This window comes from Stigmatopora argus, chromosome 2 (genome assembly GCF_051989625.1).
Source record: "Stigmatopora argus isolate UIUO_Sarg chromosome 2, RoL_Sarg_1.0, whole genome shotgun sequence".
Classification (NCBI taxonomy): Eukaryota; Metazoa; Chordata; class Actinopteri; order Syngnathiformes; family Syngnathidae; genus Stigmatopora; species Stigmatopora argus.
Window position 1 is genome coordinate 11,609,959 of NC_135388.1, and position 14,643 is coordinate 11,624,601.

Here is a 14,643-nt window from a genome sequence, read left to right on the forward strand (position 1 = left end):
TTTGGGATATTGTCCAACAGATAGTATCTTCCATCATCCTCTTAGTCAGCCAGAATCTTGGCTTGTCCGATGGACATTGTGTTACATTGACCGAAAATAGGATTTTTTTTCAACACCATGACCTTATGTTTTCCATGGAAGCTAAATTGTGCTAACACGTTATAATGAACTCATTGCTTTTTAAAAAAAAAAACTAGAACTCACACTTTAAAAAAAATACAATTACCATTCCAGGGATCTAAAAGTATTGACGTTGATGAAGATGAAGAAGTGGAAGAAAATTGCTTGATCCAGCCAGCTCAAGTGTTTGCACCAAAAAGTCTCATTCTTGTGTCCAGGTTGGACCATCCAGAAATATTCAGGGTAAAAAGGCACACTGTTACCAATTTCAAAGTGCATTTTGTTTGTCTAACACAGGCACAAGTTTATCTCTCATTTTTAACGTGTTCTATATGTGTTCTTCTACCAGGGTTGTTTGGGACTGATCTACACTGTGTACATTGATAGCCTTACTGTCCCTTTAGAGAACCTGGTGGCCAATCTGTTTATATTCCAGGTCCCCGTGGCTGGCGGATCCCAGGTATGTCTTGTTCAAATGATAGTATTTTGTATTGATTCTGATTGTTTATCTTTGGAGAAGCCCTTGGCTGAATGATGACATTCTGCACACAGCAACCCTACAAATGATCACACAGTTTGACCAAGGCAACTAAAGTTGAAGGTCTGAATAGTCAATGGGCCTTTCTAGTCCCAGCTAAATAACAATTAAAACAAACTACAGTATGTCTACGCTTTATTACTAAACTACATTATTTAAATTCCACTTTCATGCAGGTTAATCCTTTGTATCTTACCACTAGATATCCATGCAGCAATAACTAGAAAGCTCACGATGCTGTCATTCGACAGGAAGTTGTGCAAACTTCAGTCCCTTTTGACCTTTGTTGCCTTTGACTTTTCTTGACAGAAGCTGTTTAGCCTGGGAGCAGGCGACCGACAGCTTATCCAGACACCTCTGAATGACACATTACCTGTCACATGCAAGAGTGTTGCTCTGCTCTTCCAGCAACTAGGTGCATATTCACACTAAGTTATCAATCAATAATCGCTCCCTTTACTGGAAAATTTCATATCTGGCCATCTTAGCTGGTAAGGTTGGGATGGAACTGACCTTTCCATTCCCATTGATGGTGATAGCCATCCAAGAGAGAGGATGGGCAAAACTATGGTATGAATTATTCACCGAGTGTCAAAATAGATCTATCATCATCAGTGACAGCCAAAAAGTTAATTGTATACACCAAAACATCTTTCTTTGTAGAGTTTTTTTCTTAGTCCTTTACGGTCTGGGCCTTTTTTAGCTGACGAAAGTCCTATTTGCAATGGCCTGGTTTGGTCACTTTTTTCAGGACAACATAACCTACACGTCCAAACTGTTTTTCTTTTTATTTACTCTGACCAAATATATAAACATTTTTGACCCAGAAAGACAAAAAAATCCTAACTTTGTTATCAATTTTTAAATGTTTCTTATTGGTTTTCCAATCTGGTAAAAAAAAGACAAGAATTGATGAATTTATGTGCATTAACGCATGATCCATGTAAGGGTTTCATGCTTATTTATGAGGGCAGTAAGACTATAAAACTCAAAATGAGGGTGAAACGCCACTTCCGCACTTTTACCACATGCACGTGTGTGACGTAATCGTGACGTTACGAGACTTGTAAAATGACATGCGCACAGGACGCGCTGGTGCGTGCATCTAGTCCAGAGGCTTAATATCTTAAAATAATGTTTAAAATAATTAGTAAAATCCCCATCTCATTTCATTTAACTCGGCAGCTTAATGTCTTTGAAATGACGTGGTGCAAGTTAAGTCAGGCTTATAAGATTTTAGAGCCCCAATTCTTTTGGCTCTTGGAGTCAGGAGACTTGTGGATTAATTGTCATGTTAAACGTGTTTGAGGCAAGCTTATTAAGTGTTGACCCCCACACTTATTTATTCTCCAATTTGTTCTACACAAGAACAAGCACATGATGAAGATTTGATGCAGATTGTTGGGCTCACGTTGCTCCATTTGTTAACCTTTCTGTAAGCCATTTGCCCTGCCAGTACAGTATGTGCCTGTTTGATTTTGACTCTTGTGGCTTGTAGGATGTTTATCCCAAACAAAATTAGGATTCCACAGAGACCACTAATGCAGGTGATGTGTGTTGTATTCTTATCGTGGGGTGAATTAATTATAAAATCTGATTTCCAATGGAAAATTGGCGGTCTTCTAGCCTCAATCGGGGACAAGAATGTGCTTAAAACAGAGTTGATTTTATTCCTTGAGCACACTTTGCTTACAGGATAGATTTAGCAAGGTCATGTGGAAGTCATATGTTTATAGCCAATCTGCATCAAGCAAACAAAACCATTTTGACATAAAAGCCAATCACTTCAGTGTTGACACGTCTGTTTTCGTTTATGTGCAAATATCCAGCGGAACCTTAACTAACACATATTTTGGAAGATGCGTGTGTCGGAGAAGTATAAATCTATTCATTTTCTGAACCTCTCATCCTGAAAAGGGTCGCGGGGGGGCTGGAGCCTATCCTAGTTGACTAATTCAAGAGAATATCGATTATTTTAGGAGCCCAGTGCTGCTATGTTTATTTTGTTTGAATTGAAATCAGGTCACTCAGGGTAAGAATTACACTGGTCACACTGGACCAGTTTTAGTGACGTGCCTTTGTAAGATTACAGCTCCGTCCTCCCCTGTCCCCAACTGCCCTGTTTCCTACATTACTGCTAGTGTAAGTGGGTGGAGCAATCATCCCATCTTAATTTCACATCTGGTTTGTGACTGCTTGAGCACGTGCATTAGCAAGTATTTTGGGTGCAGTCAAGTCTTTATCGTTTAAAGGACAAAACAAAGTGATCAAGATAGCTAAATAATCCAGACCAAATGTTTGTCTATTTATTTGTGTGTAAGTAATCCCTCCAAATGAAGCAAATAACTTCATGAAATTACCAAAAATAGCATTGTAATTTGCACCATCTCTTCAGGGGATACTTTACTGGATTTGATAGATTGAAGTTCTCTGAGGTACAACCCATAGTCATTTTCTTTTTAATATAAACTAAAAAAAAGTGCAAAACACAGTTTTAATTCTATTTTGATAGGAAGCCAGTCAATTACCTGAATCAATGTTTTTTCGTTCATTACTGTGGTGGCCAGGGATTATTTTTTTTCGAATCATTTTAGGTTTTGTTTTGTTTTATCGAAAACTATTGTATTCTGAGCTTTTCAAAGTGCATGACTTTTAATGCAGGTGTTTCCTAACAGACATGACTTTAAAATATGAAAAGGCTTTCTTTTGACAAACTAATTACTAACAAACTACATGATCATAAAATGTCTTTAAACTATTTTCACAATACAGATAACAATTCTCATCTGAGGTGACCTTTGAATGTTTTATCAAAATATACACAACTAATTAAAAGTTTGGACATGCTTTATAATGCTAAATGAGAAACTGTCATCAAAACTTTGACTGGTCATAAATATTGTTTTAAATCAGAACACATCAAGAACACCACACTTGAAATTTTACAAAAATGCTAATCTGTGTTAATGATGAACACGGAAATACAGGATCCTGTATCTTGATATGTTATCTGGTGCTATTCTTACTGTTGTTGCAACAAGGGACGCTTTATAAATGTGCCGTAGTCCCTAATCCCTCTTTGATTGGATGCTCACATTCATGATTTGTTTCTTATCCTCAAAGCATATCCAATATGACTCGTGTTAATCATTTGTCAGATTCCTCTCGGGTGCTTTCAGTAATTTGTTGTCATCTGATCTTTGAAGAGAATAAACCTAGCATTTTGTCTAATTTGGTCGCCCTTCTGCCCAAATAAGGATCGTAGAAAGACATACATAATGGTGGCTCCGCACATCGTTCGGTGTACATGGGTCACTGAAGTCATCGGAGAAGAATGTGTGTTAAACATGTCACGTTGTAAAGGAAGTTCAGCCCCCCCTGAACCCCCGGGAGTGAGATAAAACCAGCCATCAAGAGTGCTGCTGTTTATTTGTTTGTTGCCTTTGTCTCCACTCTTATCTGGAGCGTTGCCGTCCCTTTTTATTTAAGGCTCGGAAACGTGTCACTGTTTTCGTAACATGTGCGAACACTTGGGTGGCTTAATGGCACATGGAGAGTTCTCCACAGACTTTTGTGTGCTTTTTATTGATTATAAATCTATTTGGTCTCAGTTTGATCATTTTAGATTGGTTGTGGACTAGTGTAGAATTGCCGCAGATAGCCAAACATTTAGAACAAGCGCCCCCACTGGAGCAACATGTTTTCCAGTATTCCTCTCTTTTTGCTCATCCTCTCCAAGTGATAAATTGATATGTCAGATGCATGATAGAAAACAATAACAGGAACTGTAAACTTGGAATTCTTCCTGATTGTCACTCTGGTATTTCAAATGTTATTTATAATGTATGTGAAATGTTCATTTCCTATCGTTACTATTTCCTCATGAAGTTTTAGAGCCACACAATTAGCCGAATATCTTAGGTAACCAGTTTGGAATAATGTGACCATTACATTTGACAATGCTTCTGACAAACACCTCATTAATTGCGCTTTATTGCTTGTGTTTTATTGTTTCAGGTATACAAAATGTTTTAAACCTTTTTTGTGCAATTCTGACCGAGCACAAAGTTTTGTTCCACTCCACCAGTTACCAGAGGCTTGGGGAGGCATGCCGCGCTTTGGAAGCTGTCATGTTTCCCCTCAAATACAGGTGACTCCTGAAATAATAACTCCTCCAATAATAATAAAAAAAACTACAAATGCAATATACAATATGTGGTTATGAGCTTATTCCTTGAGTAGTTTATAGCTCTTATACTAAAGAGACCATGATTTTTTTTATTTTGACAAACTGGGGTTAGCCAATTCCAGATAAATGATCGTCGAGTCATTGTGCTGATGATATTGCAAAATCTTGACACATTTTGAAATGCATGCTGTTTCTCATGTGTGTATTTACTGGGAATTTATTGTAAATTGAACATTTGAAATTAGCACATCACCTTGGAATTCAGTTCTTATCACCTTGGAATTCAGTTCTTATCTCTGTTCTTTTCCTTTTAAAAAAAACTCTTGACATAAAATGTGTCATTTTTTATGTTATGTTATATATTGGTAGTTATCCCTACATCCCTATCCTGCCTTCACGTCTACTCGAGGTCCTGAGTTCCCCGACACCCTTTATCATTGGTGTGCACTCCATGTTTCAGGGTGAAATCCAGGATCTGGTAAGCAAAGACTGAAATTTCCCAATCTATAAATTGTTTTTAAAATGTGATGAAGCATTGTTTAAAGCATCCCAAGCAAGCAAGTTGTTCAATGGATGAAGTAGTAATCTCCCGCTGTAGAGTTCATAGTTTATATTCGACTGCTTGTGACACGTGCTTACACTTGCAGCCCAAGTTGTAATAAAACCACCTGATATGTCAGTATTTCCTGTGTCACCAGTTGGACGTCATCATTGCAGACCTGGATGGAGGAACAATAAAAATCCCAGAGTGCATCCACTTATCTCTTCTTCCCGAACCTCTGCTCAGCCAAACACAAGCCGCCTTGTCATTAGTAAGCGTGTGCCTGCTCGTACATCATTCCTTTTACTCCCCACAAGCTTAATTTTTACATCACAACAAATTGCCTCAAATGACAAAGTTCACTTCAGATATGAACTGAATTTAAACTCTCGGGCCTTCTCAATAAGATCTTTGAACCAATTTTTCTTGTTTGCTTTCATTTCTGGAAAACTGTCATGCTCAAGTTCTATCTCTTCTAGGTATTGCATCCTGATCTGGAGATTGCAGACAATGCGTTCCCTCTGCTGCGTACGGCACCCTCCAACCTCAAATTGTTGGTAAGTCAGCATCGATATCACATGCCGTCCTTTTACCCATAGGTTAACGACTTCCTCCCCCATGTTGACCACAATTCTTGAAAGCATCAAATGACTCTTATCTGAACCTGCTTATTAACGCAGTTATCGCAGTAATGTTGCTTTCTGGCTTTTTTTTTACGTGTTGTGTTTGTCAGGACAAGGAGGTGAGGGCCGTTTTTCTCAGGCTGTTTGCACAACTCTTCCAGGGCTACAGGTCATGCTTGCAGCTCATTCGCATCCATTCCGAACCCGTTATTCACTTTCACAAGGTAAGATAAGTAGAAATTGGGGGAATAAAACATAACTTGCCGCCTAGTCATCGATTTTTTAAATTATTTTACTAAATCCTTCCTGCAAAGAAATGATCTTCCATGAATGCTCCATTAACAGTTTGATTTGAAGTCGTCCCTAAAATGGGACTTGTTTCACAAAGGTCCCTACCCCCCCCCAAAAAAAAATTGCCATATGAAACGTATTAAGCATTACTCGAGATTTTGTTTGTTTATGTCGGAGGTGTTTCCGTTGTAACCCCTTACGGCATCATCATCAAAGTACCCCACATGGATTCTGTTATAATCATGTTCAGTTTATTTGCCTGGAATCAGTAAGTGGGGCATTTTGAAGTGAACCCACAAACAAATAATGATAACTAAAATAAATGCCTTTTCAAGTACATTAATTTCCTTTCTAAAAAAAAATATTGTACTAAATTTCAACTTTGCAGTTAACTATGTCAGTTGGTCAACTTGTTCATCTACGTGCTTTATTGTGACTCTTCTAACCCTGACATTATCCAGATTGCCTTTCTCGGCCAGAGGGGCCTGATTGAGAACGATTTCCTCACCAAGGTCTTGGATGGCATGGCTTTTGCTGGCTTTGTCTCAGAGCGTGGTCCGCCTTACCGCGCTTGTGATCTCTTTGATGAGGTAAGACCCCGTCATGCTCAAGATGAGATAATGTACTATGGATACTCTTACTCAGTATATGTTTTATAACGTGCATTTTTTCCAACCAGATGCACCATCTTTGTAAACGTGGATTCTTCTGGAAAGTTGATGTCTTTGTTTTGTTTTGTTTTAGCTTGTGGCATTAGACCCTGAACATTTTCGGGAAGAGGAACTCAATCCTGCTAAGTTTCAGAGGGGCATCAGAGAAATCTCAGAGCAGCTATACAGAAATGTGAGATGAAAATTTTTGTTTTTGTGTGGACTACATAGCATTTTCCTGTTTACAATGCTGTTTCCAATTCCGTCAATACCTGAGCAAAAAATTCCACGTCCTATCTATTTGAAATGGCAGTGATGTCAGGCCCTTCCAGGTCAACAGATTTTATATTTTTCGTTGTCATTGGCAGCCACTGAGTTAATCAAAAGGTCATTATCGGTGTAATTACTGTGAAACCTTGCACAACAACAGATGGAGCAGCACAATATCCATTGAATTAAAGCAAAGAATGTACTATTAATTCTTCACGTTTTACTTAACATTGGCATGACTGTACTGATTACACAGTGCCGTTTTCATTATTTTAAATTTTTAACACATCACAAAACATTTTGTCCGTTTCCTTTGGTAGGCTGAAAGATAGTTTTTCGGAGTTGATCACCGAAATTATTATTCTAGAATCTCAAACCCCCACTGTGCTTCATTTTAATATTATTTATAGTAAATCCTCTTGTTTTTGCTATTCCTCATGCGTGTGTTCTTTTCTGCTAGGAAATTCCCAACCCCCACATGGCATTCCAGAAAGTTCCCAAACCGTCTGAGGGATCCCACCTACGGGTGCACCAAGTACCTTTCCCCTTGTTGTGTGAAGATCAAGTGGAAAAACTGCTGCAGGAGGGTGTGGCCAAACATGCAAATGCACTTCCATTGACACGGCTTGAGAAGAAGTGTGTTGTGCCCGCTGGTCCTCCTGTTGGTATGGACATCTATGACTACGATTGCAGATGGATTACGAAGCTATACTTGATTGATCATGTTTCAGACCCATCAATGGCGATAGATGTCTAACCTATTCATTGTGTTTTTAGTGTCCATTATGGGAAAAACCGGCTCTGTGTTTAACAGTGCGCGCAGGCTTGAGGTTGTGAGGAGCTGCATATCTTTCATCTTTGAAAACAAGACCCTTGAAACCGAAAAGGTTCAGTGAATAATCACTAGATTTACTTTATGACATTTAATATTGATAATTTATCATGCACAAAATTAGAGGTTGAAAAATACTGCACTTTTTCTGTCTTGCGTTTTTACGCTGGCCAACAGCCCACTGGCTTCATATATTATTTTTATAATCAAGCATGCGCCTCGCTGCTTATGTAAGATTGCATACCATTTATCCTCTTAACTACCAAGCCTATAAAACCCTCTTTGACAAACACGGATTGGCTCAAGTGAACACATTTGGAATACCTGCTTTATTTTAATACTGTATTCCATCCGGCTCAGCCAAATAAAATGACAAAAAAATAAAATATACGGCACTGAAAGTGACCATATTAACGCCACGATGAGTCTTTGACGATAGTATAATTTACTGAGTGAATTGGAATTTTGCTACTATTTTTCTTTCTATTTTCTATCTACTTGAGATGATTTAAGTAATTTACAGTCTTATTGATGTTTCCTCCAATTAAATATCTTGTCCTTCATTTTTTGACAGACTCTTCCTGCTGCTCTGCGCGCCCTCAAAGGCAAAGCAGCTCGCCAGTGTCTGACTGAGGAATTAAGTCTTCATGTCCAGCAAAATCGGGCCATACTTGACCACCAACAGTTTGACTACATCATTCGGATGATGAATTGCGCCTTGCAGGTAATCTACTAAAACATTTACTTTCCTTGAGCATTCAGTCTCTCCCAATCAAAATCAAATGGATGTCTAGTGCAATCAAAGGCAGCCAACACATCTATCAAAGTGACTAAGCAAATATACTTGAAATATTTTTGAAGATCATTGCTGAGAACAATTGAGTGCTAAATCTTTGCGTTATAACCATAAGGGTTTTTTTGCTATGCATTTTTGTCACTTTTTGCCTTGTGATGAGGCCAAGTGTGTCGTTATTGGCTCTTCCTGGTTAGTTAGTCAGTTTGGCAAAGACTAATACCACACTGCCTTTAATATACACATTCCCTTAGTGTGACCGAGCCATAAACAACACATTGACGTTATTTAAATTACCGAAAAAGGAGGATTTTAAAAAGTCTTTCTTAGGAACCAAATGGAGACGTGTTATAGGGAATTCATGGAATCATTAAAACAATTAAAACGTACCACTGTTGTCGACTCTCCATCACATCTCCATAATAATAATAATGAGTGCAAGGGCGCATCCGCACTTTAGATGTTAAATGACGCCAGGATTAGTAGCCGCTTCGGGTGTTAACATTTTCTAGCAAAAACTGCAACAACCTCACATTTTCTTCCGATCTCTTACAAAAAATCATTTTTGGGTAAAAATAACCATGATTTATGGTAGCGGAGCTGTCCAGAAGTGGAATCAAAACAGGAAAATACAATGTCCTCAGCTTCTAAGCAAAAGCAGTGTCAGAGTAAATTGTACATAAGACTTACTGTCCATGGTTACTCTTTCCCCTGTTTTTAGCTTTCCTGTATTCTCTATTTGTTTACAACATGGTGTAAGAATCAGTCCAGTTATCCAGCTATGTTGCTCATTGTTTATCAGACAGCTTGTTTGCTGGTTGAATCGTGTCAAAGGCAGTAAGCTATGTGTTTTGCACAACACTGGGAAAGTCTGATGCTTTACTCAGCTAAAACATTCAGCTCTTTATTGCTATTTCTTCATTTTTACTGCCTTGAAACTCATTTTAAGCAGCCCTCAGTGTACAGTTTTGATTGAGTGACTTTAGATTCCAGTCATTTTTTAATACTAAGCCAATTAATCCTGGCAGATGCTCAGGGCATGAATACAATCTTGAAGTTACGGCCATTTGACAAACTATTGATTGGCAGGAGCTGTCTAACTGCATGATGAGATGAAAATGCACTATGCTTTTGACTGATTAAAAAAAAATTGGGGGGGGGGGGGGGGTGATGTCTTTTTTTCTTTTTACTATTGGCGTACAACTAAAAGTCGTGACACACATTCTTTTTTGTTTATCGTCTTACCCCCCGTCACTGTAACAAAACATCTGTTCTGACCTCATTGTTTTATGGATTTCTTTGAGATGAGCTGAAAAAGGAATATAAATAGCAAATTGGCGGTCCAGTTATTACTTTACACCCTTTCTTGCAACACCCTGCCACATAAAAGCCTTACACTAATATTTTAGTTTTGTGTGCGCAATGTGTATAAATAAACATGTGAAGGTTCAGACTGATCCTGTAAAATATGTTGCTTGCATTTTTGTTTGATGATAGTACAATGCCTCATTAGGATTTCTGGCGTCAATATGTACGTGACACGTTGCTTCACAATGACATTATTTTCAGGAGGCCAATAATAGCTTGTCATTTACGATCCCCGTCAGTCTGAATAAGTCTTGTGATTGCCCATTGCACCTCAGTTATAATTAGGACTACAGTATGGTACTGGGCAATATGGTAAAAAAAATTCTCTCACGATATAGGCCATTTTAGACTAGGATAATGATACGCCGCAATAGTAAAGTGTATTTTTAATTTTTGCTGCAATTGACAGGTAATTCTTCACTGCCAGCTTTCGAAATTTAAATGGATTGCAAAACTATCAGCGTCAATGGCAGATAATTAGTTTGGACTATTCCAATGCCGTTGACGATGATAGATACCTAATCATGTTGCTCGTTTCATCCTTCTGCCGTGTATTTAAATTAGTTTGACGTTAGTATACATCCAATCCATTTGAAATGGAGGGTATGGCACCAAATGAACATTCGCTGCCACCAAACCTCACACTTCAAATGGTTTGAGTGTCTATCGCAGTCAATCGCAGTCATCGAGTTAACGTTAAGTGAACTAAAATTGTTTCCTACAATCACGCCAGTACCATATGATTCAAAATTATGCATTCTCAGGATTGCGTAGTTACAGCCAGAACAATTTTATAGTATATTTCTTTCCTGTTTAAACAAAGGTTATTATCCTTATCTGTCTCTCTTCCATGAATCACACCAAACAACAAGCTCCACTGACGCATTTGAGCTAATTACACAGCTAGTTTGTGTGTGCACACACCGGTCAGTGCTCCAGCTCCCCGAAGTCGACAAGCCATGTGGGGGAATAAAGCCTGCTATGGATGTATCCTGGCATCCCAACCATTTCCTGTCAGATAGGATTATTAGTCCTCTGTGCTCTGCGCTCTCATGGCCCGGGGCCTCATCTTGGTTCAAAAACACATTCTGAATGGCAGTTTACTGGGAGAGAGGATTACGGCGCAAGGTTCATGCGGCCACGGTGCCGCCAAGGCCATATGTCCCGTATGATGGTGAGTTTGAAGTGAGAAGTGGGCAACACCAGCACATGTTCCACACAGATGTTCAGAGAAAATCCATCTCATTGTTCTCTTGCAACATGGTGCCCCACCCCGCCTCTATGGCGACCCCGAAGACCCCTGTAGCTGTTTAAACCTTTTCGATGTACAGCTTCATTAAGTTTGACATAATTTAGCCAATACATTAGTTGCTCGATGTGAGCACATGACCTCTGTCTGTCAAGGTCACAAGAGTCAATTGAAAATGGAGTGTGGCTATACGTCCTGAATTTTAAATGGCTCACCCTGCAACCGTTGCAGCCTCAAGCAGGACACCTATGTGTCCTCCTTTTTGGAGTTACACTTAACCTCCTAAGACCCAGACTCTTGCAAGGCATGCATTTTTATTTTCTCTTTGATATTTAGGCTAATTGAGACCTGATGAGTGTAAAAACAAAGAATTATCTTTTTTACATGATGTAGTTTCTGAGAAAAATGGACGCCAGGCCCTTATAGTCCGAAAGTTAACATTGTAGTCTTGTGACAACCAAAAATGTGATGTCCACACGTCCTAGGAGGTTAAATACAACTTATTCCACTGCATTTGTGAGTACTTGCTGCATTGAGAGCAGCAACAGGTAGGAACTTGGCATTTTTGATAAGCTTGCTGTCTGCTTGTAGTCACCACTGCCATAGATGTGTCATGTTCCTTTGTCAATGCTGAAATTGTTGGTTTAATTCAAATGTTGTTCTATGTTAGGAAGCTAGTGGTTAGTTGCTTACCACGGTAGATTTGGCAATAGTTGTTGGTGCTTGATTGCATTGGATACCATCTCTCAGAATTTCTATATTCTGATGCCATTGTTATCATGCATGTGACTGACTGCTTACCAGTTCAGAGTGTAGTCTTCTGTTGCCTGCAGCCGGATAGGCTTCAGCGCCCCCGCAAGCCTTGTGATCATCCTGTAGATTTTTTTATGTGCAGTACCCTCGAGTTGAATTGTTGCCCTTCCCTTTGCTCAAACACTTGCCAAAAATGCCAAAAATGTTCTCCTTTTTGTTGTTGTGGTAATGGAAACCCTGACTGTCTGCCACAGTCAAAACTGTCATTGGGAATTGAAACTGGTTAACCTTCCCACGTTTATTCCATTGAATGTCCGGTGAGACCAGGTAATCATGGTGAAAACGTGTTTCAGTTTTCGCCACGTACCACAGAGTTCAACTATCCGGTCGTCTTTGTCTTTTGGTATTTGGTAATTCCAATAAAATATGCTTCTGCACTTTATATGCTTAAAAGTGCCGTCACTTCATTCCATCAAATTTCCTGTAACATGTCAGAGGAAGTTTCCCTTTTGTCGACATCCTGCATCTTTTCTGTCACATGCTCGATTTTGTGCTCGCGACATAGTGTACGTGTCTGAAGCCGAATAGCTATGTTAGTCATCATGGGTGTTCTCACATCTTCAAGGGGGAGGAAATGACTGGTGAGAAATACAGTAAATAATGGGAGGAAAACAAGGTAGCGGAATTACGTAGCAGTCAGAAAACCTGAAGCTAGACATTATGACAAGTTCTTGACTGAAAAGTGGTGATACCCTGAATGCTGTTGCCTTCAATATCTTTCTCATGTTGGCTGCGTCATTGGAAAATCCATTTTCACTTTCCTTAACTTCTGTTCTCTGGCTCTTTGTAGATTGTAGTGCTTATCTCTTTGTGAGTTTATCTAGAAAGCTTTTGTCCCGTCACAACTCTACAGGTCCACTTAGAGAAGATTAAAGTTTGTGAAGTTGGCTCAACCTGATATCGGTTCTTGACATATGGACATTAACTAGGACCCAGAGCCAGATCTGCTCCGCCACTTTGTTGTGGCCCGCGAAAGCAAATCATGTAAATCAGCTTCATGTTTGTAGCTAAGATAACAACGTTGCTGATTACTGTGATATAGCAAGCATTTTTTTCCAATACCCTTTTTAACGTTGAATAATAAGTGAGCAACAATCATGATGGCCCTCTCAGAAAATGGTAACTATGATATGGCCAGAAACAAAAATAAGTTTGACACTCCTGCATTAATTCATTGGCTTCGACAGAAAACAGTAGACGTCCGATCCATTTGACGTAGAACTGGCTGGCAACACCAAAACATGATCATTCACTGCCCACAGTTCAAAGTGACAACACGCCCGACAAAGTCTCCAGATGTTTTAGGCTGGCTTTTATGTGCACGTATACTACACGTAAAATAGTTTTTACTAAACAATTTCCGTTGGGGTTGCTTGAGTCAGCCATGACTTTTTTTTCTGTGAATCTGGATAGTAAATACAGTCGATAATTATTCTACATCGTTAAAACTGCGTAACACGCTAGACTCTGAATTCTTCCGCCTCTAAGGAAAATGCAGTTTTTTTAGCACAGACCAGGTCAAATATGTCACCAGCTTTCAAGTGTTTTTGTTTTGGCTTGGCTAGTTAAATTATCACTCATTACCTGTGCATTTCCGGCTGTGAACTCCCTTGACCTGCAGCATTGTTCCGGATTCCGGTAAACAATGCTCTGGTGCCGCTCCAAGGTGGATTTTTTTTTATCGCAACCCGGAATGGCAGAGAAGACAAACACTAGTGACAAGCAAAATTAAACAGAAACTGTTGCTCAGTCCGCGGCGGGGGGCAGGCTGGCTTTCATGTGTAGCTGCGGCGCTTGTGTTTTGCATTTTCGTTCCTCTGTACATTCTTTTTTTTGTGGGGGGGTCTTCTCTTGAGCAATGGTGGCAACAGGGGCCTCAGTACAGACCGCTCAGAATCCTACATTCTTCACCCTTTGTGCTGAACTTTTTATTTCCCAGTGAGAGAATATATATACACACATTCTTTGTCATGTCTTTCGAGTAAGGCACAGTATGAAAGAAACATTTGTAGTTTTTTTTTAGGAAACAAATCCAATTTAGGATTTTGAGGTATGCCACCAGGTCAAAGTCAGCACCGTTGTTTGTATATGGAATTACTTTTGTTTCCTCTGGGTTTATTTTCGTTTAGGCCAATAACTTACCTCCGATAAGTACCAATTTCCTGTGAATGGAGGACTTGTAGAGTCCAACCTGCATCTCTGTCTCTTGTTCTCATCAGTTTTTAAAGCCACAGAGGCTCTGATTGATGCCTTGTAATGTGCTTTCAAGCCTTATGCTAGCTATTCTGCTGAGACATGCTGAGCATCACCTCTTTAACTGAATTTGCCTAAAATGCTTCAGCATTGATGCAATTCATGCCAAATTT

General features: G+C 39.3%; 1 protein-coding gene across 3 annotated transcripts in view; it reads left to right on the plus strand.

Annotated features, from left to right (window-relative positions):
• The window catches only part of sbf2 (SET binding factor 2), a 63,072-nt gene that overhangs the window by 21,468 nt on the left and 26,961 nt on the right, over positions 1-14,643 (plus strand). For 2 of the 3 annotated variants that reach the window (XM_077587033.1, XM_077587041.1), the window contains exons 4-16: positions 235-363; positions 470-580; positions 968-1,073; positions 4,676-4,808; positions 5,217-5,325; positions 5,546-5,659; positions 5,868-5,945; positions 6,122-6,235; positions 6,764-6,892; positions 7,047-7,145; positions 7,683-7,887; positions 8,000-8,109; positions 8,629-8,778. In XM_077587033.1, the coding sequence (XP_077443159.1) occupies positions 235-363; positions 470-580; positions 968-1,073; positions 4,676-4,808; positions 5,217-5,325; positions 5,546-5,659; positions 5,868-5,945; positions 6,122-6,235; positions 6,764-6,892; positions 7,047-7,145; positions 7,683-7,887; positions 8,000-8,109; positions 8,629-8,778 (1,587 nt within the window). Of the gene's footprint in view, positions 1-234; positions 364-469; positions 581-967; positions 1,074-4,675; positions 4,809-5,216; positions 5,326-5,545; positions 5,660-5,867; positions 5,946-6,121; positions 6,236-6,763; positions 6,893-7,046; positions 7,146-7,682; positions 7,888-7,999; positions 8,110-8,628; positions 8,779-14,643 lie in introns of those variants that run through there. The other variant, XM_077587049.1, reaches the window with a different exon arrangement.